This window comes from Tinamus guttatus, unplaced genomic scaffold, assembly GCF_059628265.1.
Source record: "Tinamus guttatus ecotype Peru unplaced genomic scaffold, ASM5962826v1 Tinamus_guttatus_pri_ptg000116l, whole genome shotgun sequence".
NCBI classification, from domain to species: Eukaryota; Metazoa; Chordata; class Aves; order Tinamiformes; family Tinamidae; genus Tinamus; species Tinamus guttatus.
Genome location: NW_028288650.1, coordinates 2,524,357 through 2,551,244, shown reverse-complemented (window position 1 = coordinate 2,551,244; position 26,888 = coordinate 2,524,357). Strand labels below are relative to the sequence as shown.

General features: G+C 54.4%; 1 protein-coding gene across 6 annotated transcripts in view; it reads left to right on the top strand.

Moving 5' to 3' along the window:
• Positions 1-14,085: 14,085 nt before the first annotated feature.
• The window catches only part of SLC8A1 (solute carrier family 8 member A1), a 38,611-nt gene continuing 25,808 nt past the window's right edge, over positions 14,086-26,888 (top strand). For 5 of the 6 annotated variants that reach the window (XM_088521304.1, XM_088521306.1, XM_088521302.1 and 2 more), the window contains exon 1: positions 14,093-15,899. In XM_088521304.1, coding sequence (XP_088377430.1) covers positions 14,101-15,899 — 1,799 coding nt within the window. In that variant the 5' untranslated portion in view covers positions 14,093-14,100. Of the gene's footprint in view, positions 15,900-26,888 lie in introns of all 6 variants that reach the window. The other variant, XM_088521305.1, reaches the window with a different exon arrangement.

Here is a 26,888-nt window from a genome sequence, read left to right as displayed (position 1 = left end):
CGGCCAAGGTTTCCTGGCTTCCCTTGTGTAGTTTCCATGGGGTGCTGCAGATCCTGACCAGGTGTAAACCGCTGGAGCCACTTGCACCAGGATGTTTCCAGGAAAGCACATCAATCAAGAAAATAACGGCAACGGTCTTTTTCCTCTTTCTTTGGCAACGAGCAGTTCCCTTTTATTTTTTTTTTTCCAGCTGTGGTTTTAAAGTTTAGAGGACAACACAAATATTTTCACTGAAAACAAAACTTTCAGAGAAACCCTCTTCCTCTTTATTTCCAAAGGCCAAACTTTCCTTCAACAAAATTGCAAACAGTGTTAAGATGCTGCCGGGATGTCCTGCTTGCTGCCACCGATGGGGAAGTTGGGCTGTTGAGACCTGGGGTTTCTAGCAGGGGATTTCAAAATTGTCCTCTCTCTGATGTTTTAAATAAATGAAGGCAGCTGTCTCAGCCATACATTTACCCTAGCCAAAATATTGCTCATTCCAAGTGGATTTGCTCCATTATAAATTGTCTACAAATAATTTAAAAAGCGACAGTGTTTCTTAAATTATCTTATCAAGCTCTTTAAATATTGAAATGCATGAAATATTCATGCTTGGCAGTTCAAGGCATCCTTAGCCCTGGTTCCTGCAGTGCTCTGATCAGCATTAGAGCCATCTCCTCTCAGCCCTGGAACCTGAATGGGGCAGGGGGTCACATCCAGCCCTTCCATGGGCGCTTGGCCCTAGGGACATTCTTTGAGGAAGGGAAAAATGAGGAATGTTTCAGCAGGAGAGAATCAAAGAAGAAGTTAGCACAAGCAGAGGCCAGAGCAAGCATGCAGTGCTGCATGCAACATCTAACCATGCTGCTGCTGCGCATGGGATGTCCAGGTCCTGCAGCAAAGGTCCAGGAGGTGCTGGGATCAACAGAGAAGCCCAGTGCCCGTGGTCTTGGTGCCTTCTGAGCCCCAGTGCTCATGGTCTTCCATCTCCATCTGGCCATGGAGCCCTTCCTGAGTGTCTGCAGACGTGGGAAGTGGAGCCAATGGGGCTGTTTCTGAGTTTAGGAATATCACAACGGCCAAGCTGCTGAGATCACCTTGTCTCCCCTGGCTTGGAGGTGGCTCTGGTGGAAGGCAGGAGAAGGTGAGGTGGGAAGCACCGCTTGCTGGTGGTGCCTGCCAGGGATGGGGACATCAACAGTCTCCTGTGGTAGAAATCAGCGTCCCAATGAGCTCATCTGGCACTGGACCCATCTCTTCCTTCTCCTCCAGCAGAAATCCAGAGTACAGTTATTCTGGAGGGGGAACGACAAGGAGAAAGCCCTTGTTTCAACCCCAGAACAGAAATGACAAATGATGCCACTGAAATACCTCATTTGGAGATGCCAGCGGGTCATTTGGCACGCTCCCAGGCTGGTGTTTGCAGAGCAAGCTGGGGAGATGAGGCCAGCTTCCCAGCATCTGCATCATGAAGCCCCATCAAACAGAAACGAATTGCCCCAAACACCGGTCCCGAGGGCTGCCCCAGGGCTTGAAGCCAGGCCAATGCGTTGGCAGGGAATCAAACGCAGGATTTTGATGAATTCCCTCTTTCCTGACTCCTACCCTAGCCCCACCCACCAGGTTGTGTTCAAGATTGGGCAAAATCAGCACCTTCTTCTGGAACATTTCAACTTGACTAATCAGAAGCATTTCTGACAGAAAAATGTTCCATTGGAAAATCTCTGCCCGGCACTAATTAGCATTTTTTCTATTAGCTCTGTCCTGAAGGCACCGTAATTTATGCCTCGGTGAAATAAACAATCACTTAATGATCGCTCAGAATTGGACTTTCCCCAGGTTTGAGACATATTTGCTTACGCCGAACAGAAAAAGCCTTACTCACTCCCAGAGCTTCACATGTTTCATACGGGTGCAGAAGAGCTGCCCGACGTCCTTGTGCTTTACCCAGCCTTGGGCCTACCTGTATTTTAAGCTGTTTGCATTAAAGAAAAGGGGGGTAAATTGCAATTTTAAAGGTGTGGGGAGGGTATTTTCGCTTGCATTGCAGTGAGGCCTGGCCAACACTGGAGACAAGCCATATGTGTGTATGCAGTGAGAGGTGGACCACGCTTGCAAGGTAGATTGAGTCAGGTCTTCTTCTGTCATACATCTGCATCCCAAGCCGAGTCTCCTGGCGAACCATGGGATGATTTTGCTGGCAAGGGACCTCTGGAGGGAGATGCATCCCTCAAAGCTGGGCTGGTTTCCACATTAGATGGGGTTGCTCAGAGATTGGTCTGTAAAAGCCGCATAAATGCATCTGAGCGGCACCCGAATGCGCCCAGGATGGAACCTGCTGCCTGTGTCTTTCCCCACTGCAAATCGGGATTTTGGGAGCACATCCCAGCCCAGGGAGGCATATGGCTCCGCGTTCGCTGCGGCGAGAACGCCGCTGCCGGCGCTCCCCGGGAAGCGGGCGGCTATATATAAACCCCGTTTGCAAAATGAGCATGGATATTCAGGGAGAGGCTTCGATGCCTCCTCGGCTGCACAGCCCCTGTGAGAGGCTGGGGCTTGGTGGGACGCTGGACGGTGGGATTCGGAGATGCCCATGTCCTCTGCGTGTTCGCCCGACGGATCGGACAGGCGCCCGGCTCTTTCTTTTGCTTTAGGAAAATGCCTTTCACCTTATCGCTCACGTGCCCTGACAGCAGCGTCACCTCTCCCTGCAGGGACGGGACGAATGGAAAAGCTCTCAATGGAAAATATGAACTGCTCTTTGGCCGGTCCATAAAGAGGCCTGGGTTCAAGCGGGGTGGTGTCACTCGGCCACGGGGGTGACACGCAGCAGCTGTGCAGAAGGACCTGGACTTGTGGTACCGAAGCGCTGTGTGCAGCATTACCATATGATGCTCCAACACCTGCAGGGCCGAAGAAATCCCAGGGCAGATTCAAAGGAAGGTTTTCCATCGTTTCCATCAGTTCCCACCACCTAGGGGCAATGCTTGGTGTGCATCAAGGTCAGGCAGGTGCTGAAGACCTCCCAGGACCCTCATCCAAGCGCACGCGCTCCCACAGCTCCCTGAGACACCGGGGAACAGGAGCTGAATGCAACACTAGAAGTGACATCTGTACCTGTGCAATTCGTAACACAAACATGTAAGAATGCAGTTTGTTGTTGATTGTACACGTGGAGCTGTGAGTCCTCAAAAAGGACTTTTCTTCTGCAAAGTGTCCAGCAGCTGTTTAGGAACAAGTCCAAGGGATCGAGGTTGCTCATGTGCGGGAATTTTCTTCTCCTGCAGGGAATCAAACCTGCCAAATTAGAGACTGAGATGTGCAACACGAGGGGCCTGGTAGAGACGCTTGCACACAGCCTTAGGTGTCTCAAGGCCTGAAGACCTCTTTCACCACCTCTTTCCTGCAGTCTGAAGGAAGCAGTTTGCTCCCTGCTAACTTATTTACTCCCAGTTGTCACTACAGCATGCAATAATAATGGTATATGCTTAATCTGGCCCTTTTACTCTGGCCTAAATGCTCAAGAAGATAATGAATGGCTGAGTTATGGTTAATCACGCGGCCAGCTTTCCTTTCTGGAACCGAACCTTAGGGAGGATGGAGAGGTAGGAAGGAGACCGAGGAGTGATTTATTCCAAACTACATCTGTGAGGAGCTTCCCGGCTGCAGCTTCCACTCGTCAGCGTTGCAGGCACGTCCCACGATGGCTACTGTAATATCGGAGGAATGCTTCCTCCTGCTACTGCTGCTAATCCGGGAGCCGTCACGTGGCTCCCCTATAGCCGCTCTCGCTCCAAAAATTTGACTCTTAACCTTCCCTCGTGGCAGACATCATGTAGACTGCCTTGAAACGCTTCCAAGGGGACAAACATGCAAAACCCTGACCTAAAAGTGAGGGAAACCAAGAAAGAAAACAAAAAATAGTGTTTGTTTCTGGGAAGAAAATGATGCGAGCCTGAAGGAGAGGGAGAGCTACTTTGGTTGTCTCTGTTTTCCCCCACCTAGGAATTCCTTTGAGGAAAAAATAGCAAGTTCATCTGGGGAAGGGAAGAAAGCAGAAAGGGGTTCAGAGATGCCAAAGGAGGGGAAAAAGATAAAAAGGGATCCAACAGAAAAGCCCGTTATTTATTTTTTCCCCTCATTTACGTGTCGGATGAAGCTGCAAGCTGCCAGATAGCTTCTTTTCGACAGCTTGAAGTTACTGTTGGGAACAGATCCATGTATGGAAGCGAAGGCAGAAAAGCGCCGATAAGCTGCGATCCAGCTATGCAAACCATGCGTGCGGACACTTAAAGGACACGCACCCCGGCTCCTCTCTTCCCGCTAAATGCCCGGGCGCTGTCCGAGGAGGGCTCCGCTCGCCCGCGTCTCCCGCCGCCGCGGCCGCTCGCTGGGGGTAAGTGCAGGGCTCCGGGGAACGCCGCGGCGCAGGGAGGGGACACACGGCTTTGCACGGACAGCCGGAGCGTGGCCACTTGCCTCTCCCTGAAATCCATGAGATTTTTGGGTTTGCTGGTTTGTTTTCTCTGCGTTATCGGGGGGAGCGGCCCTTCTGCTTTTGGCTGTTAAAATCCAGCACTTGCGCTTCACCACCTGCAAGTGCTTAGCTAAAGCTTGCTCAGGTTAATAGATTGGAAAAAAACACACATATACGCATATAAATATAGCAGAGCAGGAGAAGTGCAATCGCAAGGTGACCAGAGTTGCAGGCTGCTTTCCTGGCACACCAAGGGACAGTCATCATGGGGCACAAGGAGGTGCCAGGGCCAAAGCGATGCCATCGATCTGCTGCCCTCACTGAGGAGGAGCGTGGTGGGAACATCCGTCTTTGTGCATCCCTTTTTTTGGAGGGGGAACATCCCTGTTTGCTCGGTTTCTGTGAGTCTGCTGTGGGTAGGGGATAAAAGCTTTTCCCCTCTTATTTCCCAGTGGGAAAAATGTAGCAAAACCACATTTTTGAGGTCTCCAAAACTCCCTTTATTCCTATTGAGGGCTCCAAGTGTGGCCATGATCCCAGCGCACTGTCCCTGCCCGGGGTTATTGCAGGGCGAAGCTGTGGTCACTTCGGTTTCCACACTTCAGCGTGTTTGGATTTCTTCTACGTTCACCGCCGAACTTCCTCCCGCGCTCGGAGTGTTTGTTTTTGGGAGCCTTCCCAAATCCCCGCGACGCTGAGCGCTGACGTCGCCGGCAGAAAATGCTCCCAAGCTCCCGCCAGCGGGGCCTTTCCCGGGAACGTGAGGTGGGAAGAGCCGGGCGCTTCCCTTGGGAAAAGCGCCCCGGTACCACGGTGGTGGGCACGGAGCCGCTGGAGGATGCCCGAATCTGCCTCAAGGGACAGTGGGCAGCCAAATCCCTGCGGATCTTCCTGGCCTTCTCCAGCTGCCTTAGCAATGGGATGGAACTGAAGATGTCCAGTGGCCAAGGGCTTCTCCTGCCTGGATGGGCACTTGGCTCCTTTGAAGCCCCCAGGACCATGGCAGATGGAGCAGGGCACCAAGTCCTTTTGCCACCTGCAACCTTCTGCGCCAGCGGTTTGGCCTCGCAGCATGCTGGTGCCACCACCGCGTGATGGTCCCTGCTCTCCTATGGTCTTGTCCTCCCGTCCCAACTGCTCAGCTTCTCCACTTAGCTCCTCAGCTAGAGAACGCAGGGTGAGAATTAATGCAAATCGTGATCATGTTGGGCAAATCAGCTGGTTTCTCTCCAGGCCCTCCAGAAGCACTTTCTGAGAGCCCCCAAGCCCCACCTGAAGACCCTATGATGGTGACAGCCCTTGGCTGGACCAGTCTGTCCAGATGTCCACCTGGCCTCCAATGTGTCTGGCAAATGCCTCCGTGTCCTGAAGGGTCTGCCGGTGGACCTCCACAGAAGGGCTCCAGAAGCCTTTGGGCCTTTGATGACGAGTGGATGTCTGATTCCAGCGTTGGCACCTTCAAAATAGCCGGGCAGACTATTTCTAAGCCGGTTTTGATAACCAGATCTTGAGGAAAACCAGGCAAGTTGGTAAGCATTTTGAGCCGCAACGCTGTTTGTGCTTTCTAGAAGTCTTCTGCCTGCCTTGATAAGACCATACCCAATTTGGATGTTCCCCTCCTTGAAACAGTGAGCCCGAATACCATGAGATGTGCCTTGGGGCACGCACAGGAAGGAAAATCGTGCAACAAGACAAGCTCCACTTCTCCAAAACTATCTCCTCCTGCACCAACCATCCACCCCCAAGTTATGCTTTGCCCACCTGCCCCAGGTTTTTGACTTTCTACGCTTATTTGGTACTCGTGGTAGGCTGCCTTGGTGGCTTGGTCCACCAGGCCAGCGATGGTCAGCTCCATCCACGGTGCTCCTCTCTCTAGCCGCAAGCTCTGGCAGCTCCTCAGCCCGTTTTGGCTCCCATGGGGTCATCGGGCAGGGATAGCCATCTGCATGGACACTGCTGGCCCTCGTGCTGCCTTTCCAGCAGTGCCACTGTAGGGTCAGATCTTCAGATGCTCTTTCAGATTACCAGGCTCTTCGCCTTCTTTTGACTTATCTATCCACGTTCCTGCGTGTTTCCCTCTTGGGTCACGTCTCCTCAGCCTCTCACCTCTCACTCCTCTTCCTTTGTGGTAGCTCCACGGGTGCTGCCTGCCTTCCTGGTGCTACTGCTCATCCAAATGCAGTCTCCTGAAGTCTCCAGATGGCAAATGAAATGCCAGAGCTGTTAGGAGCCCTGGCACGTTCCCTAGCTTTCCTGGGGCCTGAAGAAAGAGCTGAAGGAAGGAGGAAAGGCCGTACTGCCATCAGCTTTGCTAAGAACCTGGTTCTCCACCGAACACAGGGCTTCTGCCCGCCACAGTCATGCTGCTATCCCCGAGAGGGCAGAGCGAGCTGCCCGAGCGCCCCGGCTGCCCCGTCTCCCTGATCCCCAGCCCACACACGGACGGCATTCCTGGGATCCGAGCTGCGTGCTGGAAACGGTCCCGTCCCCGGAAGAGACGGGAATGCTCGCGCAAGAGCACGAGGTCATCCGAGCAAGCCGAAACGCAAGGGAGAGGAAGCCAGAGCTTGCACAATCCGCAGTAGGAAACATCTGGGCCTGCGGGCGGGCGCGCAAATGGAGACGTCCCTCCTGCGCAGGCCGCCTGCGCGCTGCAGCCTCCCTCTCTGCTTTGCTGCTGGAGGACCCCCAAAAGAGCTGATTTTCACAAGCGACATGGGAGGGATTTCCAAGCATGAGGTAGGAGGCAAGGGACCATCTTCAGTCTGAGCATAACTGTAAACTCTGAAGCCTACCGATGGCAAACAAGTACCAGTACTGCTCACAGCCGCAGCACAGGCACCGGGAATACCAACCTGCCAGGTAAGTGTCACGGAGCAGCAACAACCCAGAGAGCTGTGGAGACCACTCGGCTTCCCGCGGCTTCCAAACAGGCTCCGCTGGGAATTCGAAGGTGGGAACAAGCTGGCAAGTGGCAGCATGGGAAACATGAAGGACACCCCTGTCTCACGGGCAGAGGAGTTTCATTTCCCCAAAATCCTTCCCAGAAGAAAAAAAAAAAAAGAAAAAGAAAAAGCAATGTTGATCCGGCGGTTAAGTCTTTTGTTCCTCTTCCTTCTAGTTTAACTTTTCTTTATGCGCGGGATTACCGTGCTGAGGACGGGCAGCACCACGGTGCTGCTCGATGGCCAAGCTTGCAGAGGACTGGCTTGCACCCCTGGGGAGGTGCAAAACCATGAAACCAGCTCCAAAACATCCGGGCTGGCCACGCGCACTGCTGGGAGCGCCCGTCCCTTGGAGCACCTGCGCTAAAGTCGGGTAGCAAAGTCCTCACGGCGGGTAGGGCTCTCCTCGGTGCCCCGCGTACGCGCGCGATCGCCGCGGGGAAACTCCCCTGGGAAAACCGCGGTGCTTCCCGGCTTGTGGCCGTGCAGGGAGGAGTGAATGAATGAAGGAGCCGAGCGCTGCGTGGCGGCAGAGCGCTCAGTGCGTGCCCAGAAGCACCTCCGGCCGCTCGTGATGCTGCAAAGGGAGCTAAGGGGGGTGAGGGGACGTCCCGGTGTCCCCGTTGGGGAGCGCGTTGAGTGGAGAAGCTGGAAGCGGGTCAGCTGCGGGGAGCTTGCGGGAGAACCTGGTGGCCAGGAGCTCATTAAAACCTGCTGCTCATGCTGCAAAGAATCGGCCTCTTCGCAAAAGGCGTTTGGGACCTGCTCCGTGTTTTATCGCGGCTCCCACGCAGAGGGATTGAGTCCTCCGTCTCTGCTTGAGGAACTGGTGATGTGAAGGAAGAGGGGAGAAAAGCACTGGTGGAAGCCACAGCAATTCTCTGCCCCGTTGTCTTGCCAGCGGGGGCAGAAATTAGAGCGCAGCGATGGGGCGAGACTGGGGAGCGCTAGTAGGGGCAGGAGCTGGGAACGCGGCTCTGCGCCCGCGCTGGACCTGGGGGCAGAGGGCTGCTGAAGGGCACCTGCACCCGCTCAGTGAGCGCACCACTGGCCTGGCTCCTATTTTAAGAGCGTTTCAGAGGCCGAGTTTGGCCTGGAGGTGGGACAACGGGTTCATCTGCTCCTTGCTGGCGCCGGGGAGGGGTGGAGGAACGGCTGAACCGTGGCCTTCGGAGGTGGAGTGGAAGGGAATTGCCCGGAGGAAGGGCACTTGGGCCAAGGAAGGGCACTTGGGCCAGCCCGTCGGTGACTGCCAGCCCTGCAGAGCGGGCTGGGGGGCGGCATGGGGGGGAACATGGGAGGCCCAGGTGGAGGGACAGGCCAGCCTGTGCCAAGGATCTCCAATGATGGAAACACCATGTGCCTGGTCTGCCCCCGCTTTCCCATCAGGGCCTAGGGGATGAATGAGCCAGGCAGCCCCCCAGCTTCCCCATCGCTCCGAGGGCTTCCTGAGCCCTGGGTGCCACTCTGTGACCCGCAGCTCCCTCCTGCAGGCTGCGGGTGGCCAGAGGGGGCCGAGAGCCGTCGGTGGGGCTGGGGCGGGCAGGGGGGCAGGCTGGGGGCGGGCAGGACACGCTGGGGGCAGGCAGGACACGCTGGGGGCAGGCAGGGGACAAGTAGGGCCGGGGGGCAGGCAGGGCAGGGCTGAGGGGTGGGTCTGCAGCCAGCCCTGCCTTTCAAAGTCCCTCGCTCCGAGGAGGAAATCGGGAAATATTTGCAGCAACGGCAGCAGCAGCAGCAGGAGCAGGAGGAGGAGGAGGAGGAGGCCGAGGAGGGCAGCCGGGGCACGGCGGCTCTGCGCCCCTGGCCGCGCCGCGGAGGGATGCGCAGGGAGGGCGCGGACTGAGCGCATCCCCGCGCGGTGAGTGCGGGTGCGCGCGCGTGTGCACGCGCGCGTGTGTGTGTGTGTGTGTGTGCGCTCCCTCCATCCATCCCTCCGTCCCTCCCTCCCTCCGTCCCTCCCTTCCTCCCTCCTCCTCCTCCTCCTCCTCCCTCCGCCGCGCCGCGCCGCAGCCGCGCACCGGGGCTCCGCCGCCCGCGCCCCGCCGCGGTGCCCCGCGGCTGCTGAGCCGGCCCCGGCCCCGGCGCGTCCCGCAGCTGCCCCCGGCCAGGTAGGACCCGGTCCCGGCCCCGGCGGCTTCGCGGGGGCTGCGCGGATGCCCGCGGGAGGCGGCGGGCAGGGGCTGCCCCCTCCCCAGGCTGCTCCCCGCAGCCTTTTCCGAGGGAGGTGGCGGCTTCCACGAAGCCTTCCCCCCCTCCGCCGCCTCCCCAGTCGCGACATGTCGCGGCGGGGGCCGCCGCCCCGGCGGGCCGGGCTCCTCGGCACCTGCCGCCCGCGGGCGACGCCGGGCCCGGGGCCACCCGCTTTGTGTCGCCGCCGCGCCCGTTCCGCCGCCGCCGCCACCGTGGGCGCTGCCGCGGGGCCCCGGCTGCGCCGGGCACAAGGTCATCGGCGCCCCCCGACCGGGGGGTCCCGGGGCTCCCGCCTCCTCCCAGCTGCTCCTCCCGAAGCGTCGCCCGTGAACCCGTGCCCACCGCCCCGGGATGCTGTGGGGTCCGCCGAGGGCTCGTGCCGCCCGCCCGGCCTTGCCCCGGCATCTCCCCGGCTCGTTGCGGGGAGCGCGTCTCCCTCCGCTATCTCTACCCGTCCGGCACGTTGGGCTGAAACGAGGCGGAGGGAGGGATGCGAGCAGATGGACGGAGGGACGCGGAAAGTGTGATTTCATACGCCTGGCTTGCTCGGGAGGCCTGGCCGCAGCGCGAGGCGAGAGGCGCTGCGGCGGCCAGCGCGGCGGGGAGGCCGGCGGGACGCCGAGCCTCCCTGGGAGGCAGGTGGTCCGGAGGCCCCGCACGCACCTGTGCTCCTTTCCCCTCCACCGGGCTTCGGCGGGCAAAAATACGGGCATCCCCTTGATGCCGGCGTTCAGCTCCCTCTAGAGTCGGCGCTGGGAGAGCTGGGCCTCGGAGAGCTCCGCCGCCAGACGGGCTGCCTCTGGCACCGGCAGAGCCGAGGCTGGAGCTGCTTGGGAGTCTCCAGTTTATCGACCGTGTTTTCACATCCCAACTTCCCCCTTTTCCAGCGGGAGACCCAAGGCAATCAAACCCGCCCCGCAGGGAAACCTAGAATTTCTACCGCTCTCCTCTTTTCCGTGCGTTTTCCTTGCTACGAGGAACGACTCGCCGCGTGGCCTCGGTGCACTAAAAAAGCGAAACTGCAACCTCCTGACGGACGCTTCCCGGCGAGCTGCCCCCAAAACTCCAGCAGTCTGGCCAAAATTTCATATCGGGCAGGCTTTCTTTTTCCTTATTTATCTGTTTATTTTGGAAAGTTGCTGGGGAGATGGTGGGAGGGGCCGGACGCTGTGTTCAAGAGATAGGATCCTTGGAAGAAGAAGAAGAAGAAAAAAAAAATCAGTGGCAGCCCGGTAATTACTCTAACTTTTTAATGCCCTTTGCGGAAAACAGGGTGGCCCAATGTGCATTTGACTTGGGTGGCTTTGGGGCAGGCTGCGCCTCTGACTATATTTGGAAAGGTTTTGCTTGGGCTTTTTTTTTTTTTCCCTTTTTTTTCCTTTTGGTCCCCACGCCACGAGGATGCCGATGGCCTGGAAATGGCTTCAGCGATGCCTTGGTGCTGAGGAGCCCGTTTGGGGCCGGGGCGTGCGGGAACGCCGCGCTCGGGGCGCTAGGGTCCTCCGCGGGATGAATCCACAGGCTGCCCGTTCCCTCCGACACTCGTTGCAGCCCTTTAGTGGAGGGAGGCTGGACCTTGGCCACTTCACCCGTTGCCAGCCAGAGGCCGGGGAGTTTCCTGGGCTGTTTCCCAAGAGCCGCATTTTCTCCTGCCTCTTCCCAGGCCGGGCTCCCAGGAAGAGCGCGCTTCCCGCCGGCAGCGGAATTGCCACAGGGATACAGTGGTGGGGTGCACGCAGCCTCACTTCCCTCCCCTTAGAGCATCACAGCCAGTGTCCGTTCGGGAATATCCCTCTGGATATTCCAGCCACGGCCTGCTCAAGACCCCGGATGAAGGGGGTCTCCAGGGAGCGAGCGCTTTATCCCGGACCCCACAGCTCAGGATGCGCCGCGGGGTCTGTAGCAAAGGCTTCCCGGGGAGGTTTTGCACGTGGCGCTCCGGCTGTGCGCCGCGGCCGAGCGTTTTCCAGCCTTCCGTAATCCCCCGTCTCTTAATAACATTATTTGTGAATTGCTCCTGGGCAGGGAGAAGCAAAGTGGCAGCTACGCGGGTCTTCCCTGGTGCTTGGGCACAAAAAAGAGTCTGGTGACGGGCTGGGGACCGCCGCGTCCTGCGCTGGGTGCTCTGGGTCCTGGCTTAGTGCGGACCTGGGGCTTTTCTCCTTCCAAAGGGCCGTGCTTCTGCCCTCCTTCACCCGCGGCGAGCTGGGTGGGGAGGTCGGGTGGCCAAAGTTCGATATGACAAAGTTCAAGTGACTTATTAATCCAATTCATTTTTTTTTCTTAATTATTTGTTGCATACTTTTGCTGGCATGACGCTACCGGTGCTTGGATTCTTTCAGGACTGTGAAGCTGGTCCAAAGCGTGGTGGGATTCTCCAGTTCTGGAGGACCTGGATCAGTGACCCGCAGTGTAATGCTTCCTCCAGGACCATCTGTTTCCCCTCCTTGCCAAGGGGATTTCACAATGCTGGATCACTCTGAATAACCATACGTGTGCAAGGAGCTGACTTGCCATGGAGAGAAAATTCCCCCAGCAAGGGCAGGTGGATGATGCCCTGGGTTGGCTGCTGAAACCCTTCAGAAGGGGATGGCATAGACCACGCGGCACAGTGATATTTCATGCCCACACTGTTCATGCCTATATATATACATGTATATATATATTTATTTTTATAAATATATGTATATATGATTTTTTAAAGGCACCCTGGAGCTATAGGTGATAAAACGAGCTGATACCCAGCCTGTATTTTGACAGCCCCTTTCATCAACCGTCTCGAAGACGTGGTCCGAAGCTGCGTGAAACGCACCCGGGATCGCAGCTGCCGGGTGACTAACTCGTGTTTCGGCTCAACTTCCATGGCTCTTGAGCTCACATCTGCTTCCAATTAGCCGCCTGCCAAACGGCCTGCAACGAGGTGCTCTTCTTTAAGAACATGATGTTTTGAATTTCTCACTTCCCATTCGTGAGCGGCAGCTCCGTGGGAAGCAGAAGGCACGTGGAGCCGGGCACTGGGGCAGCGGGACCTTTTGGTGCATTAGCGGGATTTCTCCTGCAAAAGGCTGCACCCCTTTTTCATTATCTGCATTTGATTTTGCGATCTGTCTTAGGGGAGACTTGCTCCTCTCATTTGCCTTGTCTGCCCGCATCGCCCAGCTCGCTGAATTGCTCCTTCCTGCTCGGAATGCCTTTCCCACAATTAGGAAATTGCAGCAGGCAGGGAGGGCCCTACAGAATTCCCGGGAAAGAAATGTCATCGACTTGCATCAAACCATGGCAATCAAACTGCCACCGCCTTCATCCTGCTACAGCATCCTGCAATAAAAGCAAGCAGGGCAGAGGGCTTCTGGTCGAGTCATTTGTAGGCTCTGGTGAAGTAAATGTGCTGGCATTGTTGTTTTCGGTCTTAGAAGCATGAAGTGTTGTGTGATAAATTAACTTGGAATGGAGAAAATATGGAGAAAACACAGGATTAATTACTAGGAATCAGGCTTTTATTGGCTAGCAAAATTGAGCTGGAAAGACCAAGCTCACGCAGACTCCTGCACTAAGCATCCCTGCGTACTTTAGGAAAATGGGAAAGTGTGAGGCAGGGCAAGGGCAGGGATTGCTGCCGTGCCCGCTGCAGGGAAGGGAGTGCAAAAAGCCTCGGAGCAGGAGCTGGCAAAGCTGACCCAGTGGGAAGAGAGCGTAGGGACAGGTTTCCTCTCGAAGCATGCCAAGAGATCCGTGCTTGGATGCACACGGGGCTCTTTCCAGCATCGGGAAGGTGCAAAGTGATGCGCTGTGGAAGAAATGGCTCCAAAATCGTTAATTAAAGACTGTCCTTCTGGTGTCCCTCATGACTGAGGGGCTGTGAGGAGCGTGGCTTTCCCAGGGCTGCCTCGTGCATTGTGCCGGCTTCGGATACGGAGCGGATGCTGGGCAGGACTGAGCATAAAAACGCTCTAAAATATGTAGCTTACAGTGATTAAAAGTATTAAAATATTTGAAAAACTTGGGGGGGGGTGACAGAGAAGAAAACTTATCTGTTTTCTCCCACTCTTACCGTGAACTTCAAGCGAGTCCTCAGTAATTTGGAAATGGGAGACAATCGTGCCAGCAGCGGAGCAGAATGATGTGTTTTAATTAGACGAGAAATAGGAAAATGCAATTAAAGAAATCAGCTTTTAGCAAAGAGAGGGGAGAAGCTGGAGTTAAATATCGGCTTAGCTGAAGGGGGTCGGGTGCCTGCAGGCAGCATCTGGACCCGTCTCTCGTGAGGTGACCTCGCTGTAGATGGTGGACACGTCAAAATCCGTAGTAATCGTAATACAAATTGGGCCCCTTAAATGGGAGTTCTTCAGCAAAAGAGTAATTCCACTGGATTTTTGGGAGAGGCAGGAAACAACAGAGATCTTCCTTTCCACACGGTTTGTTTCTGGTTGGACTTAGCTAACGCGTCTTTCCTTTGGTGTCCGCAGGTCGAGGACGTTTGGGAGCGGTTTGGCGGCAGCGGCCATGTCGCGAGCGACGCACGCGCCCGCCTTCCCGGGGGGTCTCCACCTCCTGAGCGTGGTGGTGGTGTTGCTGTGCCGCACAGACGGGGCGTACGCGGAGAGCCCGAGCGAGGAGCCGCTCAACGACACCGAGGAGTGCACCGGCTCCTACATCTGCAAGAAAGGTGTCATTTTGCCCATATGGGAACCCCAAGACCCCTCGTTTGGTGACAAAATCGCTCGGGCCACAGTGTACTTTGTAGCCATGGTGTACATGTTCCTGGGAGTATCCATCATAGCCGACCGCTTCATGTCCTCCATTGAAGTCATTACATCCCAAGAACGGGAGATAACCATCAAGAAGCCCAACGGGGAGACCAGCAAGACCACAGTGAGGATCTGGAATGAGACTGTTTCCAACCTCACGCTGATGGCCTTGGGCTCGTCCGCCCCTGAGATCCTCCTGTCAGTCATCGAAGTCTGTGGTCACGGCTTCACAGCGGGGGACTTGGGGCCGAGCACCATTGTAGGGAGTGCTGCGTTTAACATGTTTGTCATCATTGCGATCTGCGTTTACGTTGTTCCTGATGGAGAGATAAGGAAGATCAAGCACTTGCGAGTGTTTTTTGTTACAGCAGCCTGGAGCATCTTTGCCTACACTTGGCTTTATATTATTTTATCTGTGTCGTCTCCTGGGATTGTGGAAGTTTGGGAAGGCTTGCTCACTTTCTTCTTCTTCCCTATCTGTGTGGTGTTTGCTTGGGTAGCTGACAGGAGGCTTTTATTTTACAAGTACGTCTACAAGAAATACCGGGCTGGCAAGCAGAGAGGCATGATCATCGAACACGAGGGTGACCGACCCTCCTCTAAAGCTGATATTGAGATGGATGGAAAAGTGGCCAATTCTCATGTGGAGAACTTCTTGGATGGGACACTGGTGTTGGCGGTCGATGAGAAAGACCAGGACGACGAGGAAGCCAGGAGGGAAATGGCTCGAATCCTGAAGGAGCTGAAACAAAAGCACCCCGACAAGGAAATTGAGCAGCTTATTGAGCTGGCCAACTACCAGGTCCTGAGCCAACAACAGAAGAGCAGGGCCTTTTATCGCATTCAGGCTACTCGGCTCATGACTGGGGCTGGCAACATCTTGAAGAGACATGCTGCAGACCAGGCCCGCAAAGCTGTCAGCATGCACGAGGTCAACAGTGAGGTGGCAGAAAATGATCCCATCAGCAAGCTCTACTTTGAGCAGGGCACCTATCAGTGTCTGGAGAACTGTGGCACCGTTGCTTTGACCATCATTCGCCGTGGAGGTGACTTGACCAAAACGGTGTACGTTGACTTCCGGACAGAGGATGGCACGGCCAATGCCGGCTCTGACTATGAGTTCACCGAAGGGACTGTAGTCTTCAAGCCAGGGGAGACCCAGAAAGAAATACGGGTTGGCATAATTGACGATGACATTTTCGAGGAGGATGAGAATTTCCTGGTCCATCTCAGCAATGTCCGTGTGAGCACTGAGGCCTCAGATGAAAGCATTCTCGAGGCTGGTCGTGTCTCAACGCTCGCTTGCCTTGGCTCACCATCTACTGCTACCGTCACCATCTTTGACGATGATCATGCTGGCATCTTTACCTTTGAGGAGCCGGTGACGCACGTCAGCGAGAGCGTGGGGACCATGGAAGTGAAAGTTCTGCGAACCTCTGGCGCGCGAGGAAATGTTATTGTGCCCTACAAAACCATCGAAGGGACGGCCAAAGGTGGAGGAGAGGACTTTGAAGACACCTGTGGGGAGCTGGAGTTCCAGAACGATGAGATAGTGTAAGTGAAGAGGTTTTCTTGTTTGTTTGTTACTTGTGAAGTCTTCCCCCCCAAAAAAGTTAAACGCACGTGGCTCCCAAGGTGTACCGGAGGGGTGCGGGTGCCAGAGTGTTGTAGCAAGCCCTGGATGGCCTTGTGTGCTTCAGGGGGTCTGAACTGCTGTGTTCCTGCTTTGCTAGCGAACAGCGGTGCTTGCTTGGGGCACTCCAGCCCAGCAGCAGGGAGGTGGGACTGGTCTGCAAGCCCAGCTTCCTCCATTGAACCCACCTGCCGAGCACACACCTGGTGGGGACCAGAACTGAGGTGGCTGCTACCTCCAAGCAGCAGCCTGTCCTGCAAAAAGCCTAGGCCGAGTCTTTGAATTGGGTTACGTCCTTTCTGGTGCCTATTGAGGGTCAGCTCGGCCTGCTCCACTGGTGCTCCTTTGGAGGAGATCCCTTCTTCTCCTCTTTTTGAGGAGGCTGCAGGCCTGGGTTGTTGTCTAACGCGTGTCCTGAGTAAGCCTTGTCACACAGAGAAGGCTTTTGTGAAAACCACCCTGTTTGGTGGTTTTCAAAGAGAAAAGCGTCTGGAAGCTGTTGGAGGTTACTCCCAAGTGCTACTGGATGGCTAGTAGAAAAAGAGCTTGTGCTGCAGCCTCGTTTATCACATTATGTGGAGAATGTGAACTAGCCCAAGAAGTTGCGGCAGATAATATCTATCCTCAGGTATTTCCGAAGGAGACATCCTTGGTTATAGTTCTGGGGGGAGCATGGGGCTGGAGTCCTATTGCTCCAGCCAGAGGGTCTCCCCAAGTGAAGCCCACCTGTAGGGTAGTCCTGATGGCAGCAGACTGTGTGGCACAGCACTGCTGTGTAGGACTTCCAGGGGTCCCTAAGAAATAGCATGGCTGCTGCAAGAGAGGGCTAAAGCTTGGCTTGGATGTGGCATCTCCTGCGGGTGGCCTCTTAGGAGCCAGGGCATGTCCCCAGGCAGTGCAGACTGGCCTGAGGCCCTGTGCGCTGCCCTCATCTGCTCCGTGTGTACAGGGAGAAGAAAGCAAATGGAAAAATTGCCTTTTTTTTTTTTTTTTCTGGTGGGAGAAATTAAAACGCCGTTTGTAGTTGTCAGGCAGGGTGTTAGGAGAGCAGACAGGTGTTGGGATTTTTGCTTCTCAGAAGTGGGCGAGACTTGAGGCAGTCTGGAGGCCCCGCCAAGGCGAGGAGCGCGCAACGTGCCCTTGTTCCTGGGCTGAGCTCGTGAGCAGCGACTCCGCTACAGTTATTTGAGCTTCTTCTTTTGGGGAGAACCACGGAGGTGCCTGCGGAGGGGAAATGAACTAGGCCACAAGGACATCCCCTAAAGGCTCGTTGCTTTGTAAGCAGGTTGTTCCAAGCAGTAGTGAAACTGGGCTGACATTCGGCTTCAGTTCCCTTGTCGGGCTGCCCTGGCGCCTTGGAGCCAGCTCTGCTGGGGTCTCCACCATCCTTCAGCCATGGGTGCCTCCAAATGGGTGGTGTGTGCCTTTTCCTTCCCAAAACTCCTCTTTCCTTTCCTTACCAGCTGTCTGCATGCAAGAAGCAAGGAAGAAGTGGGGAAAGCAGCTTTCTTCAAAACTGGGGAGTGCTTTTTTTCTGTGCAGATGCCAGTGCGTTGCCATCACATCATGCTGTCTTTAAGCCATCTGCTATGGGTGGGATAGTTCTTGGGAAACGGAGGCTGTTTTGGGAGCCCACAGGCATGGGAGGAGGTGGCCCCGGCCCACTGCAGGGCCACGCATTGGGCAAGGGGCAGCTCCATGCAGGTAGAAGAGGGCACACGTGGTTCGCTTGAGCCGTAGGTGGACTTTCGAGCTGGAGGCTGTTTGCTGTGGCACTGCTTCAGAGGAATCACAGCTGTGTAGCGTGGTGCAACTCCTCCCAGCAATATCTGATGTGCTGTAATTCAACGAGTTTGAGTTCTCTCAAACTCGTTGCCCTGGCTCTCTGTCCAGGAGGTGGCTTTACTGACCTTTCCAAAGGTCTTTGCCACCTCGTTGGCTCCAGCACTCAAGGTTGCAGGGCTTAGATCGATGAGAATTGAGTGGGATGTTCTTCTCTAGCAGTAAGGGAAGGGGGACAGTGCGAGCTTCTCTGTTGGAGCCCTGGCTCAATGGAAAGTCCTCATAAAATTAGAGGCACTGGGAAGACCCCGGTCTTCTGGAGATCTTGCTGCTCCCGGATGGTCCAGTTATGTAACGTGTTGTTTGCTAGTGGTGTCTGGGGAGGCTTCCCCATTTTGCAATCTGTTGATACCTCCTTTTCCAGAGCAAAGAGCTAGGGAAGAGCCTTTCTCTGGAAACAGGAATAGAGAGCTGATGCTATCTGAGGAGCAGCACGATGGTGGAAAAGCAGCCCTCTGTGCAAAGCGGCCGTTCTTGCTTCTCAGGTGCAGCTCATGCCTTGGACAGGAGCGTGTTTCCACCCTCCACCCTTTTTGTTTTTTGTTTTTGTTTTGTTTTAACCTGCAATGCTTTTGCAACTATCCCCTTTCCCTTAATTCTGCATGAATTAGGTGAACTCCCGTCTTTATCAGCTTCAGAGATGTTACAAGGAAATACCTGGGCAGCCGGTTCTACTGACATTTCACCTTGTAATTCGTATTTCATTCTGTCCTGTTTAACCGGCTCGGTGAAGGAGCCCTCTGATGCCCTTAGGGAGAGAAATTCTTGGCCTGCTGAAATGGGCTTTTCACAGCTGCTTTGGGCATTTCTCTGGAAGCCAAACACCATCAGGGGCACAAACACCAGCTAAACTCTTCCGAGCTTTTTGGGAAAATGTCACCTTGTCCCCAGAGACAGCACATGCTCCCTCCCGAGAGCCACACGAAAATGTCATGGTCAACCAGAGCAGATTCGGGGGTGGGAGGAGCAGGAACAAAACAGCGCTTGTCTTTCTTTCCAGTTGTCCTTTGCCTTTCCAAGAGGCGTTGGATGAAGGGTTTCTAAAGCCACAGCACCAGGGAAGGGCTGACTTGGCGCCAGGACTGGCTCGGTGTCGCGTTTGTGCCGTGCAGCTTCCAAGAGGGAAAAGTGCCCCCGGCAGCAGGGTGGTGGGGAGGGTGTCTCTGAGGTGATGCTGCTGTGAGGAGGGCTGGTGTAGATGGCTTTAGGAGGAGGGAAACCCGTTCTGGACTTGAGGGTAGAAGCTCCCTGTGAAGGCGTCTCCTCTACAACGCGAGAGGATGGAGATGTCCATGTGTCGCCACGTCTTGCGATTCCAGCTGATCCTCCTCTTGGCAGGGCAATGCCGGTGGGTGCAGTGCTGCTTTCTGCCATCCCGGTGGCACTTGGAGGTCTGGCTTGGACAGGGTTGTCCATGAAGGAGACCCGGCGACTCAGTCTCGCTGCATCCCTGGGGCAGCAGGGGTTGGGATGGAGCACACGGCATCGGCAGATGGCAGAGCACCAGGATGGAGGATAGCGAGGACGAGAGCGGTGTGCTCCAGTTGAGGGACCGCTGTGGCTTTTGTCCTTGGAAAACTAATGTTTCCTTATTTGTAACGAGCTGTTGGCAATTTCCTGCTTCCAGCTGCATCTCTGTGGTGAAGTAAGGGAGTTTGGAGCTTAAATATGTAATAATGCTCCAAAAGCCATTGCGAGGCAGTTATTAGTTGCATCAGGGTCTGCGTAAACATCTACTATGTGCCTTTATGAAAAGGCTGCCTATTAGGTGCACTGTAGTCATTCGTAAAGCACCGCGTCTCAGCTTGTTTTATGGCATCCAAGCAGCAGCCCTGGTGATGTTTGGCAGCAGGGGAAAGGCTGGTCCTGGTGCACAGGGCAGCTGCTCAGGTCCTCGCTGGGGACAAGGGATGGCTGGGGGCAGGAGAAGCCCCCGTCCCATCTTTGCAGACCCTTGGCACGTGCTCGAGTGACACTGGCAGCATGGGGTCCCCATCAGCCTTGGGCATCACTGGGAGTTAAGGTCAGTGCTCCTTGGGCCTTAAACATCACTTAGCTCGAGGATATCTATCTTGGGAGATAGCAAACCCACTACTAATAATGTTTGTGGCACTGACTTTGTCCTGGCTTCCAAGAATGGCAGTGCTAGATCCTGGGTGACGACAAATAATAACGGCATTCGCGGTTTTAAAAATATCTCAGTGTAAGAGAGAAAATATTCCCACCGCTGTGCAAGCGCAAGGGTGACCAGCATCTGTCTCCTCCATCCAGTCCCTATATGGTACCATTTCCATGGTGGCTGGACTCCTTCCTACATAGCCAAGGCAACAACAAAACGTGCCTGGCAAGGAGAAACAAAGTGGTGATGAAAAGTCAGGGCCCGGAGCGCATCCTCGTGTAGCGGGCGCTGGATGGGGAGAGATGGAGCCGATAGCGCACGTGTGCCCGGTGGGACAGTGCAGGGGACAGTCTGCCACGTGCAGATGCTCCCTGATGGATAAACACGGAGGTGGAGATGGGCTGAGAGGAGCCCAGGGCTTCCCCCTCCTCCCGCCTCCCAAAAAACAGTGAATTAAAAAGATCAATTTGCTCTGAGGAGCTCTTTTTCAAGCTCTGTTGAGTAATGGTACTTGCTTCCATGAGAGCAAAATAATTACAGGTTGAGGCGTCGCAAACAATTTGGAGTAAAAATAAATCGATCCATTAAAGTGCTCATCAGCACCTCAAACTTTGCAGATGGAGCTCCTCTCGGGTTGAGGGTGCTGGTAGCTCAGCTCCTCTGCCCACCGGGCTCGTCAGCAAGAGTGTCCCCTCTCTGGCTCGCGGTGCACGGTGTCCAGTGCCACGCTGCAAGCTAAGGACAGCTCTGGTTTGAAAATGCAGCGTGGGGAAACCCTCCTGTGCTGAGCCTGGAAGAAGGAGCCTCCCCGAAGGGTGGGTGGGATGCACAGGGGCCTCAGTTGCCACCCTTGGAAGCAGCAGAGCAGGGCTCAGCCAGACTAGGTCTCCTGTTTCAGCTGCAAGAGCCTGGAATAAATCACCATGTTATTTGCAAGGACATCAGAGATAAGAGGAGCTGAATAAGAGCTGGCATAGATTTGTCAAGAGCGAATCTTATCAAGCCAACCTGATTTGCTTTCACGTCAGGCTTTTGGATGAGGGACAAGCTTCAGAAGAGCTTTTAACGTTGCTGCGTTTGGTCATGCTCTAAGGAAACACTGGCCAAAGGGATCTCTGAGGTGATGGATCTAATGTGACTGTAGAGGATGGTTGTGCCAGGTGGAGGCCAAGAAGGGTCGGGCTGATATGTGTCCTGAACTGGAGACTGCTGGAGGCAAACAAGAAAAGGTGGTTACTTAAACGTGTGGATAGCAAGAGTAGAGGGGCTGTGAGCATTGGGAAAGTTAGGGAGAACTTCACAAAGATTGGTGGGGAGATAGTCTGGAAGGAAGCTATTCCTGCCCAAATGCAGTTACAAGCCATCATGACCCAGGGGCTGCGTGTGAGCTCATGTCATGCTCAGGCAAAACACAAAAACAAACAAAAAAACACGTGGATGACCTCATTCTGGAGCTATTCCGAAGGAGTGCGGTCATCCTGCTGCGCTCTCCTTGGCTGCCTTTGGCTCTGGACACCCAGTTCCAGACGGAGCGGGAAAGAGTCCAGCAGAAGTGACCACAGCAGAAGTGATTGGGCTCAGCCTGGAGGGAGAACCTCCTCCTGATGGCAACAGGATCCCCCAAGAACCGCTGAGGGAAGTGAGTGACCTCCATCAGCAGGAGGTCCCTTGGTCAAGGACTTGCAGAAGGTGCTGGGTGGTTTGGACTCTTCTAGGATGTGGTTGGGTGAGATGACATCGTGAGAACTCCCCCTTTTGTATTTTTTTATGCCCTAGACAAGCAAAAGCAGCGTTGGGAGGAGCTGCCTTTCAGATGGGGTGGCCCCTGTCCTGCAAGGTCTTGTGCCACAAATGGGTGGTGGGATGGCAAGTGGCAGAGGCAGCAGAAAGGACAACCATGGGCACCCTCCGCAGCTCCTTTGTGGCCACCACAGCCTGGCCCTTTGCTTGTGACAGGTACCCAGGGCATGGCTGGCATTGCCTGTCTCCTCTGCAAATAATTAGATGCCAACCAAACTTCCCTGCACGAGAGCCCCGTCCCCGCCGGGGGAAGAAAGAAGCCTGCGTAGATTAAGGGAGCTAATTAGAGGGGAAGAGAGCACGGGTAGTCAAGCCCCAGCAGCAAACTTTGAAATCTAGATAAGGGAGCAGTATTTAATTATGTACAATCAAGCCTCGTGTCTCAGGCCCCTGGGAGCTGATGGCCTTGGAGAGCCCTCATGCAGGATCTGAAAGCACTGGTGGGCTAGGGGCTGCACTTATTAAACTTGATCTGGAAAACAGATTAAATTTCTTATTTGAAAAGCTGTTGAAATCCCCAGGTCGGCTCCTTGTTCCTCTGTAGTGTCCCACCTCTCCCAGAGCAGGTGACGGGCCCCAGTGCTCCAGCACCCTCACTGCTCTGAGGATGATGATGAGGGGAGAAAGCTGTCCCCAAAACAAGGGGGAAATGGGAGAGGATCGTAGGTAATTAGCCTCAGACAAGAAACGGTCCTGGTATCCCTTCCTCCTGGTGCTCAGAAGAAGACGACCTCCACCAGGAGAAGCTCCTGGTCCTGCCAGGCAAGGCCTGGGGCATCTCCAGGGAGCTCCATGCCTTGGCTCCCTAATCCCATGGAATCTTTTTAAGTTATTTTCCTACCAACGTGAAGAGTCACGCCTCCTTCTCTCTGGGTGTAACTTTCTTTTCCATATCTCTGCCACTGCTTTCTTTTGCATGTGCAGACCCCTCGAGTCGTGTTTGTAGTGTGGTCACACACAGCTTCCCTGAAGACCTGGCTGCTTAAATGCCACGAAAATGGTGCTGCGGTGCTGTTAGGTGCTTTTTATTTGCCTGAGCCTTTCTAGCAATGTTTTCTTCTGCAATGCCGATAAAACGTTGAGGGGTTCTTCACTCATCATAACTTAGGTGAAAAATATTAGTATAATTTTGGTCTAGCCCCAGAGCTGGGGCTTTCAGGAAAATGCCAAGCAGCATCTAGACTCCATACCTCCTCTGTCCAGCCCTGGCTGTGCAAAGGAATTGCTGCTTTTGAGGGGAGAATCACGCTCCAGTCTCAGTCCTGCAGAGCAGGAGCAGAAAGTGGGAAGCTCAAGTGGCTCCTTGATGCCCATCGTTCTAGACCCAGCACCCATGAGCATGCGGACGTGTGCCCAGGTTGGAGTCCGGAGCTGGGTTGCTCCCGTTCGCAAGGGTGAGCTGGGAAGAGCCCATTGGCTCTCGCCGCTGGATGGCTTCGACATCTGTGTCTTAGATCTATCGAGCCGCTGTTGGACCAGGTTCAGCTCCAGCGTGCTCGCACGGAGAGCCCTGGCTTGGCTCAAGGCAGGAAAGGTAAGAGTAACAAGGAAAAGGGAATACCTCTGGTCTTGCCAAGAAAATTCGCTGTCAAGGCCTGTGCATGAGCAAGGGAGAGCTACAGAGACCTGCGTTTGGGCACTCTGAGTGGGTGGGCTCAAGGGCTTAAGGGCCACCAAGGAGAAGGGTGACGTGGAGGGGGTCATGTGTGACAGCGGTGTGGATCCATCCCCTCCTGGCCTTTATCATCCACGAGGAGACACGTGTTGATCCGTGTGAGTGTTACTCAGGGAGCCTCTCCGACAAGTTGCCAGTGGTGGAGTTGGAGGGCTGAAGAAATAAATTTGAGTTAATTCAAGTTAAGTTGCAGACCTTGAGCGGGACCCTTGAGTGGCGTGACATTGCGGTGGGCTACCTGACCTCAAGAGTGGGGTTTTTTTTGACAGTCCTAGTAAAAGCTGCTGGGAAAGCCCAGCAGGCACCTCCTGAGCATGCTGATGTCTCCAAGCAGCTCCAGGGAGTTTTCCTCTGAGCAAGAAGGTCTTTGCTACTAGGTCTACTAGGTAGATCACCATGAAATGGAGGCCACTGATTTTCTAAATCATTTTAGACTGTGAAGGAGGGCTTCATCTCCCAGCTAGTCTGATCTCCAAATACAACATAGCTACATCTGCTAAAACTGCTAGAGATGACCTTTATGGGTCCTGAGGTTACATCTTCGTGGAATAGAAGTTGTATAGGGTTACTGGTCATCAAACCTGCAACATTTATGTTGGGAGGCCTCAGCTTTGCCAAAAGGTCACTCTCCTTATTGCAATTTCTCCTCTCAATGAAAATGAGGAAAATGGGATTTTTTTCACAGAAGCTTACCTGCTTTTCATCAAAAATCTATAGAAAAGGAGGAACCGTAAGGAATCTGTAGGGGTTTTTGGTTTGTGTTTTAGAGAGGGCACTTAGGCAAGATAAAACATCACCCTTCAGTCCCCAGCAAATCCATGTTGCAATGGTAACATTAAGCGATCGGTGCAGAGATCCTGGGCAAGGAATATCGCAGGCCGTGGCCTACCACTGGGGTACAGTCACATCTGCTGGGTGTTTGAGGACCACATATGATGGAACAAGAAGTCTGCTTGCTTACAGGGCCGGTGGAAAGACCTCCCCTCTCTTGGGCTGCAGAAATTTCCTCTCTCTCTCCTCAGCTCTTCTTTATACTGCCCTCCAAAAGAGGATGCAACAGGGGCGTAAATAAAATACAAGGTGAAAAATGGGCATGGGAGACGTCAGCTGCGGACAGCTTGTCTCGAGGTGTCTTCCTTGGCTGGAAGACACTGCATCCCCATGGCATTCCCGTGGCTTTGGCACTGTCCGGGGTGAAACACCGGTGGTTTTGCGCCCGTGGCCTGCCGAGCTGCAGCGTGCACTGCAGAAAGAGAAACAAAAGAGGGTTTCTATTTAAATAGAAACAGCCCTGGTGGTTTCATCACCACATATGGCAGGGACATGTGCAGAAATGAATTTGCCGCTGTCTGCCAAGGAGCAATAAGCAGGTCAAGTCAGCGCGCTAAGATCTCACAAAAGGACATGCGAGTTTTCTTTTATAATCTCTCGCTTTTTTTTAAAACATTTTTTTTCATTTCTTTTAAATTCAGATGGGCTGCCTGCGTTCAAAGAGCCTTCTCGCAAAGGGGAAGCGCTCGGTGCCGCTCGTGTCCCGGGCGAACCGGGCGCTCCGGCGTGCCACGATTTCCTCCCTTGCTCCGTTTCCCGTGGGAGACGTTTTTGCTGCTGTTCCAGCACGGGAAGGGCCAGGATCCTCGCGTGGCCACTGCACCAGCCCCATTGGCCACCATGGGGCCGCAGAACGGCTGCAGGCCTGGGGATTCCAAGGGACTTTGCATCTTTTTCTCCCCTCGCCGGGGTAGTTTTTGCCCATATATAGCCACGGCATCAAGTCGCAGGCCTGGGGATTTGAGCGTTCTCTCGAGCTTTGGGCCAAAAGGTTGCACTTGGGAGTGATGGATATAAATATTCCCTGCTTCCAGGGAGCCGCTCGACAAAGCCGGAGCTGCTGCTCTGTACAGAAGGGATGGAGAAAAAAGAGGGGGAAAAGAAAGCAGCAGGATGGGCTAGAAATCCCGACTGCTGGGGCCTCGGGAAATCTGTGCTATAGAAACGCTGCACTGTTGCGCAGTTAGGGTCTCTGAAGAAGAATAAATCTGGATTCAAAACAACAAAAAACCCACCCCATCTGCATATTGCATGTATTTATAGCTAGCTGCAAGCTTTTCCCAGAGAGAACTTTGAGCATTTATTTTAAATTGAAGTGACTGGCGTGACATACCAGCGCTTAGCCTTTTAACAGAAATATTTCGGTTGTATAAATACCTTTGCTATTATTAAACTCCCGGGAAAGGCTGGGAGCTGCTCCCAGCACTGCCCGCTGGATCTGCCCGGGCCCCTCCGTTGCTTGGTCCTTCTGGGGTTTTTTTTTGGTGCTTTTTTGGCTATGCAAATGTTTGATTTGCAACCTTTCTTGCAAAGGGAAGTGATGGCTAGCGAAGGGAAATGCAGGCAGGCACTCGAAAATAGGTGTCTCGGGGCAGTACACATTGCTTTTGCCCTGTTGCGTGGAGGCAGCAGCTCCAGGTTTTCTGCCTTCATTTTATTTATTTTTTCCCCTCTCCTTCCTGCTTAATTCAGTCAAAGGGCTGCAACGAGCACGTGTGTGAATTAAAAGCAGCCCCGCGAGGCGGCTGCAAGGCAGGCAAGTGGGCCAGTGCCGGGGGCAAACGGGGAGAAAGAGCAAACGCTCCGGCGAGTGGCATTCCAGGGCATGGAATAATTAATTCCCATGACAATTGCATCGCCATCATCATCGTCATCATCCGTAGTCATGAATACTATCGTTATTATTGTTGCTTTATCGTTTTGCGTTTCTCCCTCTTATTCCTTCTTGCTGGCCCAGGCTGTAGGTGTCCCCAGAAAGGTCTATATTCAAAATTTCTTCAGCTTGGGAAAGTTTTGCGGAAAGTTTCTCCCCCCCACTCCTTTTTTTCTTTTTTTTTTCCCTTTCCCTCCTTTTTTCTTTTTGTTGAAAGTTTGGAAAAATGAATGAAAAGCTGGAAGGTCAGGGAAAGAAACGAGGTAGGAACTGGTGGCGGTAAGGTAGAAAAACGGGGCTCAAAGGAATTTTGTTTTGTTGAGGATGGAGAGAGCTTGACATTTTCCAAAGAAATGCAGGATAACTTGATGGGGATAAGGGGGAGTTTTAAGCAAGATGTTTTCAGCTGGCTGGAAGCGTCATGTTATTCCTCTGGGAATGCAGAAATACCCCCCGTGCAGGAGGAACAGGCTGGGCTCCTGCTGGACTGCAGTGATTTACTCTGTCTTGTCTATGGATGTGGAAAAAGCCGGGAAATTTCCCCTCCTGAAGGACACGGATGCTTCAGGGCAGGTCCCTTGGAGGACGTTGTGCGTGTCCCTGGGGTTGGAAGCGAGGAAGGTTTTTTGGGAGATTTCGGGCCGTTTTCCCGTCGCTGGCGGGACTCGGAACCGCTGCCTCCAGTGAGGAGCTCCCCGCCAGCTTGCAAATCTCGTTAGCCGGGTAATGGAGTTTGGTCTAAACGTCTGCGCGCCCTGGGGGAAGAGGGA